General features: G+C 37.3%; 1 protein-coding gene across 11 annotated transcripts in view; it reads left to right on the top strand.

Annotated features, from left to right (window-relative positions):
* DMD (dystrophin) overlaps positions 1-22,263 on the top strand; it is a 2,127,700-nt gene that overhangs the window by 1,039,904 nt on the left and 1,065,533 nt on the right. For all 11 annotated transcript variants that reach the window (XM_045472664.1, XM_045472669.1, XM_045472671.1 and 8 more), the window contains one exon: positions 4,343-4,490. In XM_045472664.1, the coding sequence (XP_045328620.1) occupies positions 4,343-4,490 (148 nt within the window). The remainder of the gene's footprint in view (positions 1-4,342; positions 4,491-22,263) is intronic.

Raw genomic sequence — 22,263 nt, 5'->3', positions numbered from 1 at the left:
CACAGTAAATTGTGAAGCCAGAATTCCAGCCTCGGCAGTGTGACCACTGTGCTCTGTTTGCTTGAGGAGGTGAGATCATGGGTCCAGGTACAAGCATGTATCCAGAGAGTGTTTGCAGTGAGACGGACACTCAGGAAGCTGGAGTAGAGTCTAATTATGCATGAATGGACCTGGGTCCAGTATATTAACAAATAGGCATGAGAGGACATACTTCAGCCTAGAAATCTTGGGCATTGTCTTAGGAGAGAAAAATAAAAGGGGTATCAGCGGGGTAGGGCAAGTTAGAGCCGTGGGAGCGTTCCTCAGAGTAAGTCAGGTTCTGTAGAAAAAGAAAAAAACCCATAAGTGCTAGCATTCTTAGGTTTTACTACATAATTGTATTACTGGGAAAGCTGCGGGGGGGGGGGGTGGTGGTTGGGGACGAGTAAGGTACCGTGATTTGGGACAAAGAACTGATTTAACTTTATTTATCAACACCTACAGTTTGAACCATGAGACGTTAGTGGAGGTACCTCCTACTCACCTCATCAAAGATGAAATATGTAGGAAGAAATAATCAACAGCCTAATGCTGAGTTAGCAGACCCAAGTATGAAGCCACAATGGATGTGTCAGAAGGCGACTAGGATATTATTTATTTAAATCTATTTCATAGAATTGAGCACCACCTTAATGACCTGAAAGTGTTAAAGTAGGTCCCAAAGTACCTAAATTACTCCCTAAATGTAATTTATGCTCGAGAATAATCTGACTAACTTGATTTAGAACAGCAGGAAATAAGTTATGCTGCACATAAATGAAGCAGCAGTGTAATTTTAAATACTGCTTGCATAGTGAATGAGAAGTTTAATATTTGCAAAATTTTAAAATCACTTGATTTATTATCCATATGTTTATACTGACATTTCTGTCCTTTTTTTAGTTGGTTTTACATTTCCTCTTACTGCCAGAGGGAAAAAAAACAACCAAATTCCATCCCCCCCCCCACTAATAATGTAGAGGGTAAAACTTATATTTATTTTCCTGAATGGTATTTTTAATATCTCTCTGTGTTTCTAGTTGTCGCTGCCTTTTTCCTCCATCCTGGGCAGTCCGATAAGAGCCTAGTGACTGATTAGAGATGAAATTTATAAATGTAACATTGTAAAGCTAGAACAATTTATATATATTCATTGAGAATTTTCCTCGGTGGGTAAGGGTGTAAGTTTAAAAGCAGTCATGATAGAAAATGAAATTTTACATAGTAAATTCAAGAATAGATTTAGACTTTGCTGTTAACAACACATATTAAAATGCTGAAAAGTATATTTTAAAATTTTATGCAATGCTTGAAATGGAGTTTAAAATATTATTACTCGCATTAAATGCCGTCACATGTAAAGTGCGTGCTTTTATTCTTTAATATTTTGTTTGAATAGGCGTACTCATTTTTTAACATTAATTTTAACAATAAAATTAAATCAACTTTACAGTTTTCAAAGTTTTAGCGCGTGCAGGCCATAATGAATACTCTAGATTTAGATGTTTGCAAAGTGACAGTGTTAGTAGTTCAAACCAAGTCTTTTAATGCAAAAGTTTGGATTGCAGAAGTTGGGGGGAAAGGGAGAGAGGGGGAAAGAGGGCGTTTCAAGAATAAGGTACTGATGTACCAAGGCATACAGGCCTGAGGCAGCAGCAGGGCCTGGGGAACCGCAGAGAGCCCTGTGTGGCTGACAAGTCCATCTGTCTCATTTTTTGTGGGTCTGGAACAAGGCTGTAAGACTATGAGCAGGGGCCCACAGCCCGTTTCCCTTTTCTTCCTACCTCTGGCTGTGCCTTGCAGAGCCAGGAGTACTGTGATCATTAGGATCTATGGGCCCTTAGGGTTTTCTTCTTTTGAGAATCTTGGAGGAAAGATGATCTCTGGAAAGGAACAGGGCTTGGAAGGGGAGGAGGCTTTGCGGAACCTAGTAGAAGGTGGTCGTCTCCAGCGCGGTGATGGGTGGAGGGACACCTCTGTGAAGCAGCCTAGAATGAAAAGTTGGTATTTAGAGGACATGTGGGAGAACAGCCACCTGCCCGTAGCTGAAAAGAGTCGGCAAGAGGCTGATTTTGGTGGTGGGGTAGGGGGAAGCAAAGCAAAGTAGGAGGGAGACCGATGGCTGCTATAGAGGTAGAATGGTAAATTGTGACTGGATGTCAACTCCTGTGTGCGTTGGTTAGCTTCCGCCTGTTTCTCGGGCTCTGGTAGTGGGAAGAGTGTTGCAGGCGGTAGTCGTTAGCATGTGAACCTACCTTTTGAAATACTTGGAAGTTACTGCATTTTTCTGAGTATCAAAGTATGAAGTGCACGTTGTAGAAACACTTAACAACATGGAAAACTATACGGTGAAAGTCAAAATCAACTATAGTCTCACCAAGATGGGACAGTACCAACTATGCCTCATGGCTTTTTAGATTCTCTTTTAACCACAACTTTGACTGTAGTGATGTGTCTAGAAGACGGATGCAGTGTACAATTTTCTGTTAAAGGAAATAAATGCCTATGATGTATCCTTAAGTCATTTATTGTGTATTAGATAGAGCCAAAAATATAAGAAAACAAAATAATGATTAAACATGCAAAATATTTCCAACGTCCTTTTGAGGTTGATGGATATACCCTATTTGAGCAACTCTAGAAAGCCCTTAATTATGAAAGGCAGAATTCACTCCTTTAAACTAGCCAGAGTTACAGATTACCCCTTTTGGCTACCATTGGTTGACTTTTCAATGCTAACAAGATACTGTTTTAGATATTTTTAACGTAAGAAATAGAGTTCATCATTAAATGTGGTATCTGATAAAATGCAATGTAGCTGTAGATGCATTATTAAATATTTGGAAGACAATAAAGAAGATAAAAAGAAACAAAAATCCTACAACTATCTCTTTGAATTATTCAACTGGTAAGACTTCATCCTGAAAAAAGGAAATCCCACGAAAGAAAATGGAAGACCGTGAAGGGCATGATGGAAGCCAGGGAGATCCGAGTTAGAATCCCCTTTCTGGCATCTTACTCTGTTTACCTTTTGGCAGGCTGCGCAGCCTCTCACTTTTCTCTGGTAGAAAATGGGAACAATAATTGTTGCAGTGCAGGGGTGCTGCAGGAATCCAAGAATAAGTAAAAACTCAGAGCCCGCTGCCTGGCTTATAATAACCGTTAAGAAATCTTAATTCCATTCTCTTCCCAATAAAAACAAGAGGGAGTTGGGGTATTATCTCAGTTCTAAAATAATTTATAGTTCCTAAATGGAGGTACAGATCTGAAAAGATGTTGAGATATTCAAAATTATAACCCATTGAAACTTAAAGAGTAGACTTCCTAGAACTTCTACAGGCTTATTGGACTCTGAGGCAGCCCCACAGCCAAGAATCTTCAGGATGGTTTTGGTTTCATGACAGCAAATACCTGTTTGGACAGGCCCCAGGAGACCCACTAGTTCATAAGCCCCATAAGACTTTAAAACTTACTTTGCAGAGTATTTTTCACCTTGACTGTACATTAGGACAATTGGGGTGCTTTTAAAAATATGAGTATCAGGATCCCACCTGAAAAGATACTCATGGTTCTTATGTGCAACTGTCTTAGGATAAACATACAGCCCTGACTCATTTCTGCCTCAGTCACTTCTGTGACTGGAACATGACCAAATACTTCCTTCTTAATATTCTTTTCTCGTGGGATAATAACACAATACCTTACACTAAGTTCTTTCACCATTCCAGGTGAAAATGTTAGCAGATGCAATAAAACAACATTAAAGGAAGACGACACTCATCACCTGGTTTAGATGAGTCTATGAGTTAGTTGGTTGCTTATATCTGATCTGACGGTGTAAGTTACATCTGTCATCTTGGATGCTTGAGGACCTTAATGAATAAACTCTTTCAGATCAGAAGTAATACCAAATTTGTAGGCTTCATGAGATAATTTGATTTTGACTCAAAACATATGTTGACATTGACCCTCTTTCTATCTTTGAAATACTTATTAGATGCTAATATACTTTTTAAATTCCTGGAACTTTTTTTTTACAAATTAAATATGCTAATAGGGAAGAAAATGTTAATACTCCATAATTGTTGTTTTTAGCTTTGTTTCAGTCAAGAAATGTGTTTGATTTTGAAGGGAAAATTTATAGCCTTTTATTTTAATTCATCCTTTTTATTCAGTATCATTTACCTCTGTTAATTGAAACTGAAATCTACAAATGTGAGAACCGATCAAAATAATATCCTTGCAATGTAGCGAAACATACATGCTATGTCCATATAATTGGTATAATCTATTTATTTTACTTGACCCATATTTTTGCCTCTAGGCGATTTGACAGATCTGTGGAAAAGTGGCGGCGGTTTCATTATGATATGAAGATACTTAATCAATGGCTAACAGAAGCTGAACAGTTTCTCAAAAAGACACAAATTCCTGAGAATTGGGAACATGCCAAATACAAATGGTGTCTTAAGGTAAGGTTTTGAGGCCTCTTTTTTTTCAAACTGTGTTTATCTTCACCACAATATCACAACTTTTTAGCTGCTTTAAGCTCAGGCTGTGAAGGATGACGGCAATTTACAATTCCTGACTTTTGTTGTGATCACTACACATACAGAGCATCATTGTAATGACCATGTTGGGAGACTGTGCTGTGGACTACTTGTCTCAAGGTGAGAGTTAGCCTAGGTATAACTGGCTTATCTGATGAACTGCAAAGTATAACTGAATCTGTGATACAGGGAAGCATCTTGCAGCAGGGTGTCCTGTGGCTTTGGGGTAGTTCGTGTTTTTGCCTTATGTTGAATCCTGTCCAGGAGGAGAACCTGTGGTAGACTTAGCAATAATGTAGTTCTGGAAATATCCATCATGATAAAAGTATAGTTCTGTTTCCCTAGGGACAACTGTGGTGATGTAGCAATATTTGTATATATTCTATTGACAAAATGCCTTCTGAGATAGTCCAGAGGCCAAAACAATGCAGAGTTAATTGGGGGTACTTATTGACTTTTTTATGGCTTATGTTAATGGAAACGCAACATATGGATTATAACCAGCGTATAGTTTATTTTCAAGTTGCTGTGTCTTTTGAGTGTGCAAATAAAGATAAATTAGATTTTGGAGGTTATAAATTAGGTTATAAAATATATAGTTTAGGTACAAGATATACTGAGTTTATTACACCAAGTCTTAAGTACTTTTTGCAACTTTTTTTAGCTCAAATTGTTCATGTACCAGTTTTCAGTCAAGCAGATTTGAATTGTGGCTGGATTCATAAAAGCAGTATCATATTCAAATTTATAGTTCTCTATTCTCAAATAGTTTTTTTGCATGGCAAAAATACCTTTTGATATTAATAAAGTAAGCTTGCAAGCACTTACTCATATGTAGGCAATGTAAACATATGGCATGAATAATTTTAAAATCTTTTGTAATTATATGTATATCAAACTTGTATATACATCAGCATTGGCATTAGAGATAGAAGAAAGGCACGGCTTTCCAATCTGCCATCATACAGAAAATACATTTTGTAACAGCACTTAAGTAAACTTTGAGTTCCTGCAGCATCCCTAGGTCTCTAAAATATGTGTCACAAAGGTGCCATTGAGGAGATGTTAAACTTCTTGCCATTGCCAGAGATACCCTATACAAGTAGTTATATATTTTAATCTGGTTTTATTATTTAAAAATATATACACTCACTATAAAAAATAAAGCAATGCACAAGTGTGTGTATACTTCCATTCTACTCCTCAGGGAGTGGTTGTTTGGATATGGATTTTGGTACATATTTCAGGTCAGCATCTTTGGGAAGCCCCCTCTGAGATGGCGATTAGCATACGGAAGGCTTATTAGGGAGTGATTTTGGAAATCGAGAAATTGGTTTATGATGTGCCTTGGTATAATTTTCTTCATGTTTCTTGTTCTTGAGGCCTCTTAAGCTTCTTGGAAAATATGGGTTTTTAATTTTCCTCAAATGTAGAATTTTTAAGGCGTTAGTTTTTAGGTTCGGTTCCTTTTTATTTTCGGTCTTTTTTCCTGTGTAATTCGTTTTACATGATTTATATTGTCAAATTGACCATGGAATCTTTTGCTATGTCTAATCTGTGGTTAATCCCATCTAGTGTACCTTTTCAACCCCAGACATTATTGTTTTGTGTGATTCAACACATTGTCAAAGTATGATTTGGGTCTTGTTACATCTTTCATGTCTCTACTCAACTTATCACTCTTTCCTCTACCTTTTTGAAAATGTGGAATACAATTATAACAACTGTTAAAATGTCCTTGCCTTGTAATTGTATCATCTGTGTCTATTTTGGGTTAATTTCAATTAATTTTTCTCTTCATTATGGGTGTTATTTCCCCGCTTCTTTGGATGACTGGTAATTTTCACTGGATGCCAGATGTGAATTTTAACTTGTTGAGTGCTTCATATTTTTGCGCAGGTAAAGATTCTCGACCTTTGTTCTGGGACACAGTTAGTTTATTGGAAACAATTTGATCTTTTGAGCACCTCTCTTTTAGACTTTGTGAGTTTTGAGCAGAGCAGCCTAAGTCCAGTGACCCACTACTGAGACAAAACCCTTCTGAGTACGGTCTCTGATGCCCTGTGAATGATGAAGTTTTCTACTGTGGCTGGCAGGAGCAGGCACTATTCCAGCCATTTGTGAGCTCTGGTGACTGTTACTTTAGTCTTTTTGTGTAGCTCTCTCCCTAGTCATGTGTAGTTTCCTCACATGTGCCAGCTGATCAGGATTCAGCTGTAGACTGGAAAGGAACTCTCTAGGTCTCCAGTGTTCTCTCTCTGTGCATCTATCTCCTGTTTGGTACTCTGCCCTGTGACCCGTAGCCACCTTGGACTCCAAGGAGTCCCAGCTTCATCTCATCAACTCAGGGAGCCCTCCTAGCTTTGTGATGGTTTCTTATCCTTTGTCACAGCCTTGATTTCTCTTCTGACAGTAAGCTGGAGCAAATGTAGACTCACGTCATTTGTCTCTAATTTCTCAAAGATCTGTATCTGTCATTGCCTGATAAATAATGGCCTCACAGCCATCACTTCGTACATTCTGTCCATTTTATCAACCTTTTAGCCAATAAGTTAAATCTGTTGTCTGTTACTCCAGCTTGGCTAGAAGCTGCTAATTGATGTCATAAGATCTTTTAGTACATTTACTTCTATATACTCTTGCAACTGTGTAATGCTGGTAAATGCTTTAAGAGTATCTTAAGATCCCCAGTTCTTGACAGTGTGGTTTAACTGAAATGTATAAACATCTTTTAAAAACTCTTTCCCTTAACTGGAGGACTTTTTTGAAATGACTATTTTATTTAGACTGTTTTTGACTCCATTTATACATGAAATATGGAAGGGAATTCTGGATGTCCAGGGAAAAGTCCTTTTAGCTAAGAAACTGTGAATGATATTGCAAGTCCTTTAAAAAGTTAAGGTGTTTTTCCCCCTGGTGATTAGAAAGCTCCAAGATCATGCACATGCACATACATAAGATGCCTGGGGTTATCCTTCCATTCTGGTAAGTCTCAGAAAAAGAGTCCAGAAAGACTCTGTAAGGCACCACCGTTAGTAGGACATACAGAAGCTCTGATAATTTCAGCTATCTTGGCCGTAATCATTACCAACTGAGGAATAACAATTAAGAGAAAGAGTTTAAATTTTTGCTAAGAAATTATTTTAGGAAACAGAATGTTGATGGTGCCTGTTAGTAGCAGAGAGATTTGTTGGCATGGACCAGTAATGGTTGCTTTGAGGAAAATCAACCAAGCAGCCCATATACTAAACAGATATATACAGCGGTACATGGGGATTTAAAGCCTCATATGTAGAAGGTTTAGCAACAGTATCACGTCTAGATATGAAATAAAATAAAAAGAATGTACAATGTTGTAAGCGTTTATATATTTCTATCAAACTGCATTTTATTTCACTCATTCACTTAAAAAAAAAAAAAGATCAGTGTCCTACTGACTCTTGGTGTTGTCATTCAAAATAAAATGACTGCCAACACCAGAAAGATGGTCTGGTTCTGTGCAACTCAATGATGTTTTTCTCTGTGACAAGTTAATAAAATTAAATATATGAATCCATGTTTTTCAAGATATTCCAAAAATTTCTTTATGCCACCGTAGAAAAATTACATGTTTTTCATGTAATTACATGTTCTAAAAAATTACATGTTTTTTATGAGAATATATCAATTATGTTATATGCCACTAAAAACTCACTTGTTAATACATTCACTTGATTACTTGTGCCTCTTCTTATATATTCATGCCACAAGCAGTAACTGAGTGCATGTGCAAAGTTATATTACCCACAAAAATATTGACATGCCACCTTAGGTAGGCTCTGATAAAAGTTTTGAAGATTGGCTAAGAGGTTGGAAGGCACATTCAGAAAGTGTGGGTTCAAATCCTAATTCCTTTAGCTTAATAGTTGCAGAATCTTAGAAAAGTGTCTTAAGTCTCTCCATGCCTCTGCTGTCTCTTCTCTTAAATAGGAATAAAAGTGCAATCTGCATATAGCACTTAGAATTGCGTTCTCCCCAACATAATTATTCATTAAAATGAAAGATATTGGGGCGCCTGGGTGGCGCAGTCGGTTAAGCGTCCGACTTCAGCCAGGTCACGATCTCGCGTTCCGTGAGTTTGAGCCCCGCGTCGGGCTCGGGGCTGATGGCTCAGAGCCTGGAGCCTGTTTCCAATTCTGTGTCTCCCTCTCTCTCTGCCCCTCCCCCGTTCATGCTCTGTCTCTCTCTGTCCCCAAAATAAATAAACGTTGAAAAAAAAATTAAAAAAAAAATAAATAAAAAAAAATAAAATGAAAGATATTATTACAACTTCATAAGTGCTTAGCCTATATCTATAAAAACACAAATGTATTCACTTAATTACTGTCCCCAGACGTCGGAAATGCAGATTGAAGAACCTGGCAATTTCACTAAACCTTGTTTTTTTTAATGAATTATGACATTTTCTCAAAGGACAGCTCTTGGATTAGGAATCGAGGAAAATTCTAGTCCAGCCAAGCACATCCTCCTCAGATAGCTGATACTTCTGCCTACCCATTTTAGAGCAAGAAGAAATGTTAATGGGAGTTTTCAAAGGGAGAGCTGAACACCATGAAAGAAAGTTATGAAAATAACACGGACTCCTATAGTAACCGTGAATTGGTACACCAGGAAGTACCTTGAATGAAAAAAGAAAAATGGAAATCATGGTGTGTCCTAACATTTAGCTTTACAGGTTATTCCAGAGTAAAAAGAAGTAAGTTTTAAAACATGGACTGTTATTTAATGGGGTTGAAAATTCTTGAGGTTTACAGTAGAAATGATCAAAATCGCCATTAGATCGAATATTTTAAAAAGTGGAATATTCTTGCTGTTAATGGAAATGGAGCCTGTTTGTTCTTTGGAGTAGTGCTGCTCTGTGGACCATATTTCAGCTCTGGAAAGCAGTTTGCAGTTACGCAATAAATTAAACAGAAAATTTCCACAGGACCCAGCAATTTCACTGCTGGATTTGAAAACATGTGTTCAAACAAAAACTTGTAGATGAATACTCACAGGAGCACTATTCATAATAGCTAAAAGGTGGGAAAAGAAAAACAAATTCCCATTAACACATGACTAAATAAAAACTAACAGCACCTTCTAAAGATTGTTGCCATGAGCAAGCAAGAAACCTTGAAATCTTAAGAAATGCCGTTTAAAATCCAGCTTAAGAAGTAAACAGAAGAGGGATTGTTTAGATGAAAGTTTTTAGGCTTTAAAGTGACAAATGTTAAGCAAACATAGGTGTGAAAAACAGCAGTGTGTTATTTTGACACGAATTAACTGCTGTTCTTAGGCAAAGCATCATCTTTTTAATGTTAAGTTAATTAATTTTCTGGCATATCTTTCAATGTTACTGTGTTTTACTCCTCCATAATATATATTATATAGTACATGTACTACACACACACACACACACACACACACACACACACACACACACATATTGCTGTAAAGAAATTCAGTTAAAACTGTTTATTTTGTAACACGATGCTACAACTTAATTGACTGTGATTGAGGATACAGTCAACATGGATTAGATATGCCATGTTGGAATGTTCATGTTCACCATCAAATCTCAAATACTTAGTCTAAACTTACGTCCCATTACGCAGAATATACTTTGCCTTTTCTCAAATTGGAAACCTGCATAAAGATAGAAAATTACTTATAAACCGTGTAGTCATAGCATGAGAACATCCCTGTGATCTCTCGGAGGAGACAATAAATGGAGAAAACAGGCTCTGTGTCTTGGAGTTGGGGAGAGAAGGCAAAAAAAAAAAAAAAAGAATCTAAGAGGCTAAGTTTAGCTCCTCTTCAGCTCAGCCTTACCTTGGCTATTTGTGATGGAGAGAAGAACCCCCAAGTACTTTTTAAAGGACCCAAATCTTACTAAGTTTAGATTCACCAGAGCACATTGGACTTAGGTAGCTCCTGCCCAAAAGTTTGAGACAAGTGAGTCTGTGAAAATGCTTTCTTCCTCATAAAGGAAGTACCCAGGGTTTCTAATTCTTCTCACCCAGTTTGCAGCCCACAAAGGCCTCCAGCAGCAGGTGTCATTATTGAAAGCCATTGGCTTGCCCAGAGAGAGAGCTGAATGGATGTGCATGGGTCCCTGACACTGTCTCCTATAGAGTGAGTTTTGGTATTTTTCTTTGCAGGTACTTTAATACCTAACTGGTAATCTGCTCCCTCCAATGACTTTATAGGAGATAAATGACTCTGGATGCATAGGGATTAAATCAAAGGCTATCTAGAAAAAGGCATATGGTGTAAAAGGCCAAATTGAATACAAGTATGCTTTCCATACAGTCGGCTTTTACAGGGCTGATTTCACCAGCTGGCTGGTGAGTTGGACGGCTTCTTAATAGCCGCACTGCTGGGACTCAACTGCTGATAGAAACTTTGATGGAAGAATGACTTGAGTAAAAATTTCTGCCATCTGTTGCCCTTCATTGGGACCCCAATGTTAAGAAATTTATACTATTGCTGGCCTTTATATTTCCCCAGCAGTAATAAAGTTTAGTTTGGGAGTGTCCGTTTCTGTGACTAGAGGACACACACTAACATTAAGAAAATAAGCATGAAAATTTACTGCTAAGAGAATCTGTGTCTCGTTGCTTGCTTTAGGATTGCAGCGTTGTAGAAGCACGGGAATACATCTTGAAGTGAACTTTTCAATGTTATTAGCTGGTAGTGGCAGGAGAATTCAGTCTCAATACAGTTAAACAGTTGGGCCCTCGATTCTTACGTAAATATTGTTAGCCTTTTATTGCTGCTTAGAAACTCCTCCACAACTTCTTGGCTCCTATGCGTCTTTTCGGAAGTAGTAAATAACAGATTTATTGGGAGTTTGGCACCGTGCAGAAATTCAGAGAGGGGCTCTAAAGTGTTGCCTATCAAATGTGTCTTTCATAAAGTAAGTATATTAAATTAATTGGATAATTCCAATGGCTTGTTCTTGTTGTCCGGCATGGTGTGTTTAAGGAGATGACAGATTGCCACACATTATCGGGAAGAAGCAAGAACCAAAACTATAACTTACTGTAATGACCAGAGCAGTAAAGAACTGCTTAAAATGCATGAAAAACATTCTCAGAGTCAGAAATTATCAAGAGGGTAAGAATCGACAAATAAAAAGTGAAGCATGCTAATTGCAAATTCCAAATTGAAAAAAAAAAAAAACCCAGCTCACATCAACAGAGAAGCGATGTGAATTTGAAATTATTATTTGATGAAGCATAACATTAATGCTAATATAAGTAATTTTCATGAAGTGCCAAAGTTTGCAATGAGAACGTTCTTCTTGCTGTTTCTTCTCACATAACTTCTTACCCTTTCTTCTAATTCTTGTTCCTATGATTAAATTTGCTTTTCTCTTTGCTTGAGGGTTCTACCCTAGCTTCCAGTTGTCCTGCACTGTGCCCTGTCCCCGCTCCGTCTCAGGATTTTTGTACACTTCCCTTTATTTATATACATCTGTGCTCTAATGATTTTTCTCAGATATGCCTTTGGTCACTTCTCCTGTCTTGAAGAAATTTCTCTCTCTCTCCCTCTCTCTGTCTCTCTCTCTCCTTGCCTCCCTCCCTCCCTCTCTCTCACACACACACATACACACACGCGTGCACACTTTCTTCATAATACTGTCAATTGCTGAAATTGCAATATATGTTTGCATATTTATTATCTATATTTGAAACTAGAATGTAAACCTTGCAGGGACTTTGTCTTTCTTGGTCACAGATAGATACTTGAAACTTAGAAAAATCTCTTCGTATATAGAACATGTAACACTCATATAACGAATAATGAAATAAATGAAAGAATTCTGTATTCATCATATTATTCCTTAGGCAGACTATTTCCAAACTTATCCTTCCTTCCATTTTTGCTCCATCATATATCCAAGAACTTCTACCTTCTAGTGAGCTGCCCTGTCCTCTTCTTTGCACAGATTCTTTGAGATTTTTTCATATTTGCTGAAAGTTTAACAATATGATGGCTCCATTCTCTTACTCATTGACCATATCATAAATAACTGAATCCACTCAACAAACATTTAGTGTGAGCCTACTGAGTGGAAGGCTTTGCTTGCTGCTAGGGATACAGAGTTGGCAAAGAAACCCATTTCCTTTAGCAAGCTAACAGCCTCATGATTGTAGCATATTAAGGCTGAGGTGGAAACACATGGAACTGTGTAAACACACCAGATAGCCATAAAACTAGCCTAGGGGAAATGGGAGTGCTTTTTTCTACAGAAGTTGTTTGTGTACTCTGGTCCTTTTTGACACTCCTCGGTTACACTTCCATGATTCCCGAACTCAACTGAGAAAACATGACTTGGAGAACCAGGAAAGAGCAGTGTTGTGAAAGGCAGCCCAAGGAAAGAGCTAGCTATGAGGAAGGCATAGGGAGAGTGAGAAAATGTTCTCACGTAAGTTGTGAACTTTGAAAAATGATAAAATTGACAAATTATAGTACAAGAGGCCTGTTGACAGATGAGATGGTTCAGGATGAACTATTCATCAAGCTCAATAGCAGGTATCTAGTCATAAGAATGGTAAATGTTCCTACTATAGAACCAAATTATAGGTACAAACCAGAGACCGGGAAAATTGGCAAACATCATAATAACAAATTCTAAAATTCGTTTGTGAGGCTATAATTGACAGAACTTTACTGGCAATTAATTTGTACTAAGTCATTCTGATCACTACTGATAGAGAGGAAAGATTCAGGGGTATGGGGAAAAGAAAAATAGATACATCAGAGATGAACACGTATCTATATAGTAGCATGTTCCCCTTAAAGCTTTATTGGTTCACCATTTTTTCAGTAGATAATTTTAGTTTATAACTCTGTCGTCCTTCAAGTTTTCATCCCTTCTTTGTCCAGGTTCAGACTTTCATTTTACTTAGACTCACTGGGGGAATATTTCAGAGACACTGGAACAATGGACAAATATGCTACCATAAACTCCAGGACTTCATGTGGAATATTGAACTGGTTTTTGTTAGAAGTAATTATCTCACCTTTGATATCTCTCAGAGTACTTGCAATGAAGTGGATTTTAATACAATATATATTACACTTAATATTGGCCCTAGGAATATTAAATTCTTAAGAGCAAACTTGTGGGGCCAAATCCTTCCGGCTACCTGTTTTTGTAAATAAAGTTTTATTGGAACTCAACCCAACATATTTATTTACAAACCGTCCATGGCTGCTTTGTTGCTCCAAAGGCAGAGTTAAGTAGTTGTAGACACTGCCTGGCCTGTGAAGCTTAAAATATTAACTGTGTAGCTCTTTATAGAAAAAGTTTGCTAACTCTTGCTTTAGGAGATAGAGTATTAAGTTGCCATGAAAATCCAAGCGCCCTTTTTACCTTCTCTTTAAGCATTCTTTGTTACTTGATATCATAGAGAAATGGACTTGGGCCACATTCATAAAACAAATCGAAAGTCATGGTAACAAAAAGAGGTAATCAAAACAGACTTGTTATTTAAGTCAACTGTCAACTCCATGCATTAAGAGAAGGAGTTTGATTGAAAACCAAAAGAGGTTTTAAAGTCGCTTAAATAATGTGTGGTGGACTTAGCCATTTTGAAGAGTGTATAGCAGCTTTTACTGAGAATACCACCAGTTCCCTTGGAGCACCTGAGCAGTTTTGGTGGGACAACAAATCAGTAGTCAGCCAAGAGAGTTCTAAAGGTGGTTCTGCCAGAGCCTTTCTCTTACCATATTCATGGTCCTAGCCATAGGTCCTGAGCTTGGCCGATCTTTTTTTTTTTTCTTGAGGCTTGTAATTAATTTTTTGTGGTAAGTGATGAGGTTGGAGTTTATTCATTGTAATGAGAATGCCTGGTCAAAAACAACAAATGACTCCTCCTATGGGGACCCTTTGGAGTCCTGCTGTTCCAAGCTGGATTCTTGGATTTTCCCTTTAGTCCTGTGCACCCCTCCATTTCCTCAAATGTATCTCCTTATTGGCAGAGGCAATTTCTGTTGCTGATCAATGAAGAACTCTAAAGGAAACCTAGTGTCCTCAGAGAAACTCTTCATTTGGCCTGGCTCCTTTTATAAAGAAGTTTGAGTCCCCTTGGAAAGGCTGCAAAACATAACCATTTGCATGTAATAAACAGTTTGCAATACTTTGAGATTGATGCGCAATTTCTCTTTGACAGGAGAGAAACAATTAGGATCAACCGTGGTCGTATATTCCAGAATACCAGTGTTGTTTCCACGCTTTAAGTGTTGTTGGATCATTATATGAGATTCATAATTTTGTCCTGTTGTACCCACTTTTGCATTACCGTTCAGTCTTAATTTATTATACACTATTAAAAGTTTTTAGGTAATTTGTTCTTATTGCTACTCAGACATTAAAATGTCTGCAGGCTGTGAAAATGAATAAATTTAATGTGCCAGCCCAGTTCTCCAAATCCTGGCATTACAACTAATGGTACAGGCTTATATTGTATTGTAAATCCTAGTTAACATGGATTTATTTTGAAAATCCCATTTTACTGCTATTTTCAAATAACACATTTTTTCAAACATTTCATCCTTGAATTTCTATTTGTATTTAATAATAAATGTTAATAATATACGGCTTTTGTCTGTGCTTACAAAAGGACCGTCTATGTATTTTTAAATATGATAATGGATTGGTGAAATAACCTTAACTTTAAAACAACGCAATTGTTAAGCTAAGCTGTACCACTTTTTCATTTCTTTTAGGGAGGTTTATGAACATTTGTTTAAGTTGTATGTCATAAGGAGCAAACTCTACCAATCCCTACTTCATGGGAATGTGAAAATTTAATCACATGACCAGGGCCATCCCTAGAAAAGTGTTGATATTTCATAGTTTCCTTGGGATATCATTAAGAACAGAAATTTGGAAGTGGAATTAGAATAACGTTTAGATAAGAGAAGCACAGGGCACCAACCACTCCACAATGCATGGGGCCTAGGAGACACCACTCAGCTCTCCGACCCGAGAGATGGATTTGCCCATAAGATTTCCTATATTTTAGACAACCCATGTACCACACTGAGTTCTAGTTTGAACATTTAGCCCTGGCAGTTCCTTATATTTCAACTAACTTTGAAAATCAATACATTTATTCAGCAGACTTTGACATGGGAACTCCTGTGTGTCAGACCCGGTACAGGGCAGTCAGAATGTTGAAATTGAGCCAGTTCCAGTCAATTCATAGAGAATCAAAGTTTACCAAGTCGATTGACATTTAAATGATTGTAACAGAAATGGTATGTTCAGCAGATGGATATTTAAGCAATTAAAATAACAGCTGAGAAGTATAATAGAGGTTGCTGTAACATCAGGGGAGTTAGGGAAGGGAGAACGAAAGAAGTAACTAATTGGCTAGAAAGTTTGGAAGAGCTTCAGAGGAGGTGATGAGGGAATTAAGTGAGACGAGGCTACATTCGGAAAAAGGAGAAAATATTTGAAAGTGATTGTGTTATAAAAAATTGTGGTCCGAGTAGAGCACAGTGAAAGGTGCTCTTGGTCAGATCATGGACACCTGGAAAGAAATCGCCAGAGATGATGCCAAGGATATATCATTTCTATTTTTCTTGGTTACATTTTGTTTTTGTTTTGTTTCGTTCCTCTTTCGGTGTGTTTTAATGGAGTAGTGTTTTCCAAACTGTGAGTCATGGACCAGTTTGTGGATCACCACCAGCATTTGGTTTGGGTGAAGCAAAAATAGAAAATATCAGGTTCATTACACCTACTGCAGAACTGGTCCGTAGGTTTTTGTTGTTGTTGTTTTAATTGTGTGTGTGTTTAATTGAACATTACAAGGTAGTAATATGATGACTATAAAGGAAGAATTTAGTTTTAAAAAAATTAAGAAGCAAGTTTAGAAATGGATACATTGGGGAAGATAGTATAAAATCAATTTTACAAAAACACATGCCCAGAAAGATGTAATCCAAGATTTATTTAATCATAGTAGCTTATAAAGTTTATTTAAGTGCCTTGCTATTTTGTTATTTTGTTATTTGTTATTTTTTATTCTTAAGTAGGCTTCACGCCCAGCATGGAGCCCATCACAGGGCCTATTTTAAAGGTTACAAGTGAAATTACTTGATGTGATTCATGTATATATATATATATATATATATATATATATATATATATATATTCATATACATACATATATATGTATATTCATATATATGTATATATATGTATGTGTATATGTATGTATACATGTGTATACATATGTATATATGTGTGTGTGTGTATATATATATATATATATATATATATATCAGCAAGATAAGTAGAAAAGTAGAAATAGTATTCTGAAAAGTCTTTTACAAAGGCTCAGGAAGGTTAAATATTTTACCCCAAATCACTAGGCTAACAAATAAAGGCCTTGGGATCTGAATCCCATGCAGTTTACTGATGATCAGGTAGAAGTTAGAGATGTTGAGCAAGCAAAAAAAAAAAAAAAATTACAGCTTGGCCTAATAAAGTATTGAGGAAACTAATGAAGAAATAATAGTTGTCAATCACTACAGGACAAGGCCTCCTAAAAAGGTATTAAGAATATTATTAAAGATGAAACTCCTTCGATGTATAAAAAGTGTTTTTTAATGATGAGTATAGGCCTGTATAACCTTTCTTATCATATCGTATTAGAAAGGGTGGGACATAACATCTTTATTATGATGGGTTATAATTTAACTCATAGTATGTCAAAATCAAAGTATTAGAAGGGGCCATCTTTTTTTTAAAACAAGATAATGTTAGAGTTGTTAATGATGACAATAACAGTCATAACATAACAAGGCACTTTATAATTTATGAAGCACTTTCAATTACACTGTCATTCTCATATTAATCTCCTAGTGAGATACAGATTTGGGGAATCGTTTATTACTGTAAGTAGCAGATTACTGAGGGGAGAGAAGATAAAGGGCCAATTATTTATTTCTCCCTGATCTGGAATCAGAGTAGGGTCTTGGCAGGAGGGCAGAATTTGGCAGGTAACTTGCGTCTATGGAAGATATGGTCATTGGACAGTGTGTAGTGAGGGCTGATGTTCTCCACGAGAACTTTGACAGTGAAAAGCTCAGTGTTCCCACAGAGTAGCTGCGCTTTGAAGATCATAGCCTAGAACTGAGTAGTTCTAGACATTCCACGTATAAACATCTTTTAAATGGTTTATTTCTACTTCCGTGTCCATTTGAAGATGTTGTGTATGTGTATTTTCTGTTTGAAAATAAAGCAGCGAATGTGATTAAGATGGACTTCCTTAGTAGTAAGGAAGTAAGTTGTCTCCCTTTCCAAATACTCTTAAGAGCAAACCTACCATGAAATATATGGTCCCTTCAAGGCAAAACTGTTTCCCTTAACATTGCATAGCTCATGATAACAACATTCTTTCACTCATTCAACATGTTTTTGTTGAGCGTCAGGACAGTGCTGCATACCAACATTTAATGCTGAGCCAAACAGTCCTTCCTGTGCACAGTGGCCTTGCAGCAGTGGAGGAGACATACATGTGCATCCACTTGAAGGGATGAGAGATCAGTCACAGTTCCAACACTCAGGGAAGTTAGTGTAGTGCAGGGACAGATAGATAAACCTCAAAGTTGGTATGACACAATTCCTTTCAAATTCTGAAAGGAATTTACAAAATCCTATGGGAACAAGGAGGAGGGCATGATGAGCTCCATCTGGTGAGGAAGTCGTCACCATAAACAGCCAGGTTTATCAGAGATAGAGAGGACAGAGAATCCTTGACCATAAAACCACACGTTCAAAGGCCAGGTGACCTCACAAAAGGCAGGTTGTTGGGAGAATGGTAATAGCTTAAGGAGCTCAGGCTCCCAGGTGAAGCGTGATAGCACAGGTTGGACAACAGGTTTGGAACACTTTGGGAAGGATGATATGATACACACACACATCTGTATTTTATCCTATAAATAACAGAGATACTGATTGTATTTAAACAGAGGAGTGTCTGGACAAGATTTGCAGTTTTGAAGATAAGCTTGTTTAGGGTACTTGTGGTTTCTTATATACCTCCTAGGTTTTTATATTATACTTTTGGGGCAAACTTTAAAAGGGAAACTGTAAGTTATCATACTTGAAAAAACATAGCTTCGAATCGTTATTAGAGGCACATATTTGACAGATTTTCTGCTCCTGTTATGCTTATTTTCTATCCAGACATTCCACGTATGAACACCTTTTAAATGGTTTATTTCTACTTCCGTGTTCATTTGAAGACGTTGTGTATGTGTATTTTCTGTTTGGAAATAAAGCAGCGAATGTGATTAAGATGCACTTCCTGTGGTCATCAAGTACTCCAGAGGCGTCCTTTAAAAGATGGCATTGCTCTAATTAAAAATATAGGGAGGAAACAAATGTTATCTTGCATATCATTCTCAGCTTTCCCCATATCAGAAGTTAAGCTCTCGCTGTCTAAGGCAGTACTGTAGAGTGGTTACCAGCATGGGCTCTTGGCTGGTTGAATTTTGCCAGTCAACTCTCCCAGTATAGAAAATGAATACATATTCGTGGAGGATCTACTGTGTGCTGTATATTATTTCAGGAAACAGAGATCCAGCAGTAAAACAAAACAAATGTGCATTCTCAAAAACAAACAAATAAAAGAAGTAAAGATATGTCTGTATAGTCTGTAGAGTGATATTCTGTCTTTATTTTCCTCTTTTAAAATAAATACTCCTCTTTGAGAAATCTGGGCCCTCCTAAGCTGTAAATGCCAACACTTGGATAATTGTTTAGTGATTCTCAGGGATTTCTACCTTTTGGCTGATGGTAACTTGGACGTCTAAACTTCTGATTGCACAGAACTGTTGATGAGGGAGAGAAGTGGATGACCTTCTCTGCATCATTGTGGGCTACCAACTTACAATCAGAAAGGGAGGAACACAAAGCAAGGTGCCAGGAGTTAGCGGGTCAGGCATCCTACCAACAGGATGGAAAAATAGAAGAGAAGAAAGAATAAAGGGTGTGTGGTGGTTGAGAGGTCATGCCCTGAGGTAAGAAAGTAGAGCTGTACTGGAGGTCGGCAAGTTACCTTCAGCATCTCCCCCATCTTTGGCTTTGTTTGCACAGCCAGCATTTATTTCACTCATCCTCTCATTTACTTCTCGAATAACTCAGTGAAATAGGAAGGATTTCCTTTATCTGAATCCCCATTTTGGAGAGCTAAGGAGCTTTCCAGGTGGTAACCCAACCATCACCTCCTAGGTCTGAGGATTTAGAATTGGCATAGAAGTAGTTCCATCCTTAAAAGGAAGCCCCGCACCGAGGCAGTGACATAGTCCCTAATGGTACATCGGTGCAGTAATGACATCAAGTATTTTACCATTGGGCAACATTTCCAAAATTCCTGTGCTCTGCCTCACTTGGAAGTATCCCATTTGTGTGAATGCTAATGTTCTTGTGGATCTTCTAAATTCCAACAGCATTGCAACAATATTGAACGAATACAAGCTTTGTTAGTAAAGGAGAGATATTCCTGGGGTGAGTTCTGGGATCTCCTCTGAGCAGAGAAGTGTTTTCCAAGGTTGCCTGGTGGCAAGAGCCACAGTATTCTTTCTCTCTCTAGAGCTTCGGTATCCAACTTACTAGCCACTAGCCACGTACGTTAGCTCTGCAAACACAGCTCATCCAGATTGAGAGGGACTGTGAGTGTAACACACACACTGGGTTTTGAAGACTTAGGACGTGAAAGTAAGTAAACCATCTCATTACATGCTAAAATGGTAATATTTTGTCATATTGGATTAAATAAAATAGATCATTGAAAGTAAATTGACCTGTTTCTTAGTGCTGTTTTGAATGTGGCTATTGGAAAATATGAACTTACATGTGACATTTGCATTGTATTCATTATTTTAGAAGTAAGTCCCATTTAATAAGGCCTCAAATGCTGTTTATCATCAGGAAACTTTGGGATGTTTTATAGAGGAAGGAATAAATCATTTTCACTATAAGACCCATGGGCAAAGCACTCAGGACACATGGGGGAGGAGAAAGAATGAGGGCTGCCTCTCCTTCCCCGCTGTCACTCTTTTCCCAGCCTTTTTCTTTCCTTTTTTTCATTCCAAGTCAAATCTGCAGAATTCACACCTGGTATTCTCACTTACGAAAAGACTTGGAAGTGTAAACAGTCTTAACTGTCCTCCAGCCTTTTCTGCTTAAAAAAGAAGTTCAAGATCAGGGTTACTGCCCGATGCGTGGAATTAGGTACATAGTGGAGGGATGTTTCTGAGGTAGGAGCTGCAGATGCTTCTGCTATGCAGCTGCTAGCACCTTTCCCTCTTCCCAAAAGTTCACACAGGAATAAAATGTGTGGAATCAGCATTATTTAGTAGCTCACAGCTGTGAGCCCTCCCGCTGCGTCCTCACTTATGCTACTGGCTCAGCACCCCACAGGGCTCAGGAAAAATAGACTCTTTCCAAAGGGGAAAACAAGTAGGGTTGGCCACAGAGAGTATTTGCAAGGATCAAAGCTTCACTGAGTATGGAGTGTCTTCTGTAGTTGACTCAAGTTGAAATTCGTGACCCAACTTTTAGCGTAGCTACTAATTATTGATATCTGTCTTGACAGTGCCTTAGGAGAAACATTATCAAAGGGAATCAATATCCAAATTATAGTATGTATCTTGGTCATGGAAGTTATTGAATTCTAGCCAATATTTGCTATTCTTTCATTTATAGTATGAGAAAGCAATGTAATGAAGCTAGCTCTCGCGGCCCCAACTTGCCTTTCTCATCACATTTACAATAAGTGCATGTCAATATGCATACACATTTCATATTTCTAAAGTTTGCTTTATTTCTTTATTTTCCATCACTCTGCCACTGATGAAAAAGAAAATGCTTTATCGATTGGAAAACCATTTCATCTTTAGTCACTTAAATTCCTTTGTGTAGTATTCAGGATCTTGCATGCATATATAGAGCATCATGAAGCTAGATGTTCATATACCATACGTTTTTTTCAAATGTTTTTTTTTCAGTTTAGAAATGTATTGTAGGTTAATTGGTGGCATTTTGGATAATAAAGAAAAGTATAAGGGAAATGCGTAATCCCCCCACCCTGTATCAAAGTGAAATTTGTTAAGAAACATAATTTTCATGTAAATCATGGTGAATACATATGTGGGAACCAGTGGTTAGACAAAACAGGCTCAAGGAGGGTATAAGAAACAGATGCTTCTATAATCAGCAAATTAAAAAAAAAAAAAGAATCCTGGAATCAGATTGGTAAGTCAGATTCAAAACAGGTTAATATGCCATAGTCTTTGGAGTTATATTCTCTAGGGACAAAAGTCATTTGCACCCTATCAGTTTTCTACAAGTTAGCGTTGAACTTTATTGACTTGTAAAATGTCTGGTTCCAATTTAATAGTGACCGGAAGTCAAACAGATTTGCACTTTTTTTTTTTTTTGGAAATGTAGAAGCCCTTTTGAGGGTGTTGGGGGGTATGTTAGATTATATCCCACTGTTTTTTAGAAACATATAAAATCATCTTTTGGCATGGCTTCTAAGTTTTGAATTTTTTTCTTAAAATAACTCTGTTAATTTTAAATGTTTTCCTTCTAGTCTTTTTTATGGATTTTTGGAGTGTAGTTGAAATGTTCTATATTTTTATC

The sequence above is a fragment of the Leopardus geoffroyi genome, chromosome X (assembly GCF_018350155.1).
Source record: "Leopardus geoffroyi isolate Oge1 chromosome X, O.geoffroyi_Oge1_pat1.0, whole genome shotgun sequence".
Lineage (NCBI taxonomy): Eukaryota > Metazoa > Chordata > Mammalia > Carnivora > Felidae > Leopardus > Leopardus geoffroyi.
This window is presented reverse-complemented; position numbering and strand designations above follow the sequence as displayed.